Source organism: Papilio machaon, chromosome 12, assembly GCF_912999745.1.
Source record: "Papilio machaon chromosome 12, ilPapMach1.1, whole genome shotgun sequence".
NCBI classification, from domain to species: Eukaryota; Metazoa; Arthropoda; class Insecta; order Lepidoptera; family Papilionidae; genus Papilio; species Papilio machaon.
Window position 1 is genome coordinate 4,792,683 of NC_059997.1, and position 6,000 is coordinate 4,798,682.

Sequence of the window (6,000 nt, forward strand, 5' to 3'; positions counted from 1 at the left end):
TTTTACCCTGCTCGACAATATTGAGGTGGCGTTTTTTTCATGGCAACTTTGTGACTGCTATTTCTTTAAGTCGAGTCTCCACCAAACAAAAATTGTCAACCTTTGAGCTGTCAATTTTGATTTTGTAAACGAAAAGTCTTAAACATAAAAATCAATAATGTAAAAAATAACTTGCTCCGATTTTAAGTACCTCGGTTCACTCGTCCAATACGATGGTGGTGTTGACCGGGATGTGAAAAGCCGAATAAATGCAGGTTGGATGAAATGGCGACAGGTCACCGGTGTGACTTGTGATCCAAGAATGCCACCCAAGCTTAAGGGACAGATCTACAAGTCAATCGTAAGACCTGTCTTATTGTACGGATCTGAATGTTGGGCCACCAAGGTTTCGGATGAAAGAAGATTGCATGTAGCTGAGATGCGTATGCTAAGATGGATGTGTGGTGTGACAAGAAAAGATAAAGTTAAGAATGTGCATATCAGAGGAAGTTTGAAAGTAGCGCCAGTTATCGAGAAATTGAGGAGCAGAAGGTTAGCGTGGTTTGGACATGTTATGCGGAGGGATGATAATCATATAAATAAAAAAGTAATGAGATTGAATGTGGATGGCTATAAAGGTAGAGGAAGACCAAAGAAAGTATGGATGGATTGTGTGAAAGAGGATATGCGTAAGAAGGGGGTAAATTCAGATATGACGGCTGATAGAGATGTATGGAGGAGTAGTACATACTGTGCCGACCCTCCATAGGGATAAGGGCAGGTTGATGATGATGAATGTAAAAAATAACTTGTAAAATAATTAACGCAAGTACGACAACTCACGGCTCTGTATGCATTTGTATATAGTAATTCACCTTAAATAATTGTTATCGGCTCGATTGTATAGAACTAAAAAAAAAAAAAAAAATTCAGTCGAATTGATAACCTCCTTCTTTTTGAAGTCGGCTAAAAAGACAATTTGAATTGTCACAGGGGGAAATTTTCACATGTATTACCCCTGGGGATTTCAAGCTAAATAGAATGTCTAATCCGAGTAGTCTTATGTAAAACCAGTCTGCGTCTATGTTTTTCTATCTAATTTTGATTAAAAATTGACCTACTTAGCATTTTTTTAAATAGCTTATTTTGGCACTTTTTAACAGCTCTTTTAGCACATTTTGAAGTAGCCCAGGTGGCAACACTGGTCACTGAATTAGTAGGTAGGCCTATTATCTATGTGTCATAGTGTCATTTTATATTTTTGTCTCTTATATTGATGTTTTTTATTTAACAAAACAATGTAATTTTAAATATACCAACAAGGTATACAAATATTCCTTTTGCGTTTGAGACTCTAATCTTAATTCAGGGTCTAAACATGGATAAATTAACTGTTATATCAGGAACTTTGTTCATGGCAGCAGATGTTTTTGCAATCGTAAGTCTGGCTATGCCAGATTGGATAATTACTGATGTAGGAGGTAAGATTATTAAATACAACGTTATTAAGACGCAAAGAAAGAATAAATACATTTTTTTTTAGGTGATACGCGTCTTGGCTTAATGTGGTCTTGTATGACCCTCTACAACAGACCCCAAGTATGTTTCACACCTGACCTTCAACCGGAATGGCTTCTAGCGCTAATATGTATCCTCATTGGATGTGTTTGTATAACAAGCACTGTTATCCTTTTAGCGTCAAGTCATTTTGATCGTAATGTTATTCCATATGCAAGATGGGTTGGATTTGCTGCCAGTAAGTTTCTTTTAGTATCTATTTTAATTTTGTAATAAGTTAACTTCGATAAATGCGAAGTACTTCACTTCAAGTACGTACTTCAAATATGACTGAATACTAAATATGGGCCTAAGTTAGATGCTAATGTTTCAATGGGAAATTGACTAAACAAGTTTTTTAATGTTTCAGTGGTGGCATTTTGCCTTGCTGCAGTTATTTTCCCCATGGGCTTCCATGTGGATGAAATTGGTGGGCAGCCATATCAACTTCCTAATAGTCACCAAGTTGGTATATCATACATATTGTTTGTGCTGTCTTTATGGATAACTGTAATATCAGAGTTGTTTGCAGGGAAAGTATGTTTACCTCATTTTTAAGTAATAACAAGATATATTAAGTTTTCCTTTGGTGAATTTACAATTATTACAGCGAACACACATAAATGCAAATATGCCATTTATCCATGTATAGATTTTAGAATCTCATTTAAAATAAGTGATTATAAATAAGTCAAGTTTGTTATTGATATGTTAGTGGTAAAAAAAAATTATATAATAAATAATTTAAACATTTATAAGGCATTTTCATTTAAAAATATTTTATACAAATATTTCTATTAATAATATTAGAATTTTTTTACAAAACATTTTTTAAATTAATTTTCAAAACAAATATATTAAATATTCCATCACATTTTTCTATGGAATAAAACCCATAAGCCTATCCGTTGGTCTGACCAAGACCAGACAATATTGGGGCTCAACATTCCGACCGCCATGAGACATGCCGTGGACAGAGCGGTGTGGAAGCAGCTCGTCGACACATCAGTGAAGGCACATCAAGATGAGCATGAAGAAGAAGAAGAAAACCCATAATGTCATTCCTACCAATCATTTTGAAAAACAGAGATGTTATCATATGTGTATCGAAGCAATAGAAACCCGCAGTCGACATTGGGCACAGTTGTTTCTAAAAGAAGTTTTAGTTAAAAAATAGAATTAAATTATGCATCTGCAACAGGCAGCTGCCTCTTTAAAAGTAGGTAGTTAAAATAATTACACAATTTCGTCACAATTCCTCTTTATTGCAATGCTTTGTTATTAACAATAGAAACATATATAGGTACAATATTTCATAGTCCATTATGCACGCCAGTTCGTCGTTAACCACTGAATAAACTATGTGTAGTTTACTTATATTTTTTACTTTTACTCATTTTGAGCTTATTTTTATATTTTTTGATGCTTTAATAAATGAATAATATCTAAGTTTTATATAACTTTTCGATAATATTTTATCTGTTTAACAACCATTAAATATTTTTTCCATAAAGAGAGCTATGTGGAATGCATCAGTAACTTTATGCGCGTTGTATGTCAGCTATGTTCAGAGTTATGCGGGCGCCGAGCTGTTGGCGGTGTTGCTCGTCGTGTTGGAGGCGTTGTCGTCGGGTTCATTGATCTGTAGCCATGGCATTCGCTTTTGCAGTTCTTGCCTGAAATATAAATAATAAACATTACATTGCCAATGTACCAAATGAAACCAAAATCCCTGAACACAACATATCGTCATTCCTGTCATAATGTTTGACAAAACAGAGATAACAATTTGTTTTAAACGAACATTTTGGTCTCTGGAGAAACCCACGGTTAATCTGTATTAGATTTTATTTACCTGTATTTCGGATGGCTAATGGCATACACCCAAGGGTCGATACAGGCGACACCCTTACATGCAAGGGCGGGTATCATTGTTACCTAGAAAAACATCATTTTCTTGAAAAATATAGCTTTGTAAAATTGTTTAACCCAAAAAGCAGAAATAGTTGTTCATGAATTTCTGTTATTGATTTCGCTTTATAGCAATATAGTGTAACAAATATTTAACATAATTAATAATTCTAGTTAGTTGACCGTGAGCGTTATAAATTAGTTTATTACCCCCGGTGTCAACAGATTCTGGTCTCCGAACGCTCCAATGAGCGACATGACGCCGTAAGGAGTCCACGAGGCGACGTACAGGAAGCAGACGGTGAGCGCTGCCTTCGCGATGCGGATCTCTGCAGACTCCGCGGCCGCGTTCTGATTCGACCTCAGGGAATCCACGTTCATTTTCTTCGCTTGTTCTCTGTTTTGCGTAACATTTACATCTGTTTTACTTACTCGCAACTCTAGTAATATTTATTATTTGCTGCTAGATATTGTTAAATTAAATGTGAGTTGCGATTGCCGAAACAATGGAAAAATTACTTTATATGAGCTAATCATGTTTAGTAAAAAGGATTTAGATCAATAAAAGCATCTAAACAACTGATAATAAATATTGATATGTCGTTATTTAGTTAGAATCTTAATTGTACTTTATGATTTGAATGATGATGAGAATTTTTACCTTAAGGCGGCTTCGTGAGCAAACACTTGTTTAACAATACCACTGTAGAAGTACAAGATGGCCATCATGGGGAATATGTAGACGCAGACGAACATGCTCGCCACGAAAAGCTTGTTGTCGAATGTCGTGGTGAGGTAATCGAACGTACAAGATGTCAGGAAACCCTCTGAAATGTATTGTAGCATAGTAACCTTATTAGTATCTTAATAATTCGTAAACCATAAGTTATTTTTAACATACTCTAATTTACTTCAGAAAATGATTAATTTAAAAAAAAATTAACTAAGCACGAGGTGTGCTAGTATACTGCGTCAAATGCACACCCAAAATGTTTTGGCTTTGAATTTGGGTCACATGCGTGAGTGTTATGAAAGAATTCAATTTAATATTGGCAAAATAAAACTGTGATTCATACTAAATAAATGAATATAAAATCACCTGGTACGTATCGGCCCCAAATTTGTAGCTGCGGCAGGATGGCCCAGGGCGCCGTGTACAGCCACACGCACACCATCATCAGCAGCACCTTGCCGCGTGACAGCCGCCCGTCCAGCGGCCGCGTGATCGTTGAGTGTCTGCAAATAACAATACATAAGCTTACATAACTGCTGCAAATTTTAAACCGCTTATTATAAGGACATTAAGTCTTAGGACACGATCTCTTAGGAAATTAACTAATTACTTATAAATAGAAGTAATATTTCAGATCATAAAATGTAATGATAATGATTTTAAATATTACAGAACTATAGGTTTCTAAGACCACCATTACGAGGACTATTGAAGTTCATAACGCAGCGGTCACGAAATTACGTTAAATTCTTGTTCTTGGTAAACTATGTGATTTAAGTTCGTGATTTGACACTGAACCGTTATCTTCGTATAATAATTACGCTAAAGAAGTATACTGAAAAAAATGTTGGTTTTGGATCTAAGCAACACAAGAGGCCGTCTTACCTGTCGTAAGCTATGCAAGCGTTGGTCAGTCCCGCTGCGGTCCCGCTCACTGAGCCCATGAAGGCGAATATCTGACATCCAATAACGCCGGATGCGAAGCCACGCTTTATGCTGTTGTAGATGAATATTGGCGCTTTCAGCATCATCAAAAAGTCCAATACAGCCAGCTGCACGACGAGAAGATTGCTAGGAGTTCGAAGTGATTTTGATCTGAAAACAGACAAAAAAAAATTGTTTTAGGCATTCTGTAAACATCGCGTATTACAAAGATCGTTTTGTTTATAGTTTTTGTGAATATCCAGCCTAGCTTTTTTTTACCCCGTTTTTAGGGACTTTGTGTCGCAATTTTTATACTTTTTCAATTTACTTTTGTGATTATTGGATACAAACGCGGAGAATATGAAAATGACGAGTCCATTTCCGATGAGAGCGGCGGCGGTGAAGAAGACGTAGACGAGCGCGAGCATGGTGTGTGCGCTGGCAGGCGGCGCGGGGTACGACAGCCAGTGCTCCGGGATGGCCGCCAGGTCCTCGCCCGTCAGACCCGCGCCCAGCAACTCTACTCCCTCCGACCTGAAAACAGACGTTTATACTAAGGGGCAAGGAACTACATTTTTACCGACTCAATTGTCATTGTGTAGTGCACTACTTGTGATGACACAATAATCGAAATCGTGAAAAGAAATCGTGGTAATATACACTTTTCTAGTTCCAACTTTATACAACTGGAGTAGCAAGTGAAATTACCACGTTGATGCATTTGTAAAATAAACTTAAGAAAATTAACACATTTTTAAAAAAATACTTACCTATATGGTGCAAAGTAAGCGCCATAATTGTAGTTATTTTCAGTGTGGTTGTCCATGACGGCAGCCGGGATCATCTTGTGAGCAGCCCTCGGTAGTGCGTTCGGCTTCACCAACTGACTGACTGCT

At 36.7% G+C, this 6,000-nt stretch overlaps 2 protein-coding genes across 3 annotated transcripts; one reads left to right on the forward strand and one right to left on the reverse strand.

Annotated features, from left to right (window-relative positions):
• Positions 1-1,318: 1,318 nt before the first annotated feature.
• LOC106719157 (uncharacterized protein C16orf52 homolog A) lies at positions 1,319-2,175 on the forward strand. 2 transcript variants are annotated; one of them, XM_045680297.1, is made up of 3 exons: positions 1,319-1,460; positions 1,523-1,735; positions 1,907-2,175. In XM_045680297.1, exons 1-3 carry the CDS (start codon positions 1,358-1,360, stop codon positions 2,092-2,094), a joined length of 504 nt encoding a protein of 167 aa, XP_045536253.1. In that variant the 5' UTR covers positions 1,319-1,357; the 3' UTR covers positions 2,095-2,175. The 2 variants fall into 2 exon arrangements, with proteins under 2 accessions (XP_045536253.1, XP_045536254.1); XM_045680298.1 differs by having other exon boundaries at positions 1,337-1,417.
• Positions 2,176-2,957: 782 nt separating this feature from the next.
• On the reverse strand, positions 2,958-6,000 carry LOC106719192 (opsin-2-like). Its single transcript, NM_001317022.1, is given in 8 exon segments — positions 2,958-3,212; positions 3,392-3,474; positions 3,658-3,844; positions 4,109-4,274; positions 4,547-4,683; positions 5,066-5,275; positions 5,456-5,638; positions 5,875-6,000. Coding segments are annotated over 8 exon segments (1,143 nt in total). The 5' UTR covers positions 5,949-6,000; the 3' UTR covers positions 2,958-3,109.

Bases quoted from the DNA above. Each gene is read 5' to 3' on its own strand.
- LOC106719157 (XM_045680297.1), top strand. From the start codon at position 1,358: ATGGATAAATTAACTGTTATATCAGGAACTTTGTTCATGGCAGCAGAT. The intron at 1,461-1,522 runs GTAAGATTATTA...ATTTTTTTTTAG, and splicing joins GATAATTACTGATGTAGGAG to GTGATACGCGTCTTGGCTTA. The intron at 1,736-1,906 runs GTAAGTTTCTTT...TTAATGTTTCAG, and splicing joins ATGGGTTGGATTTGCTGCCA to TGGTGGCATTTTGCCTTGCT.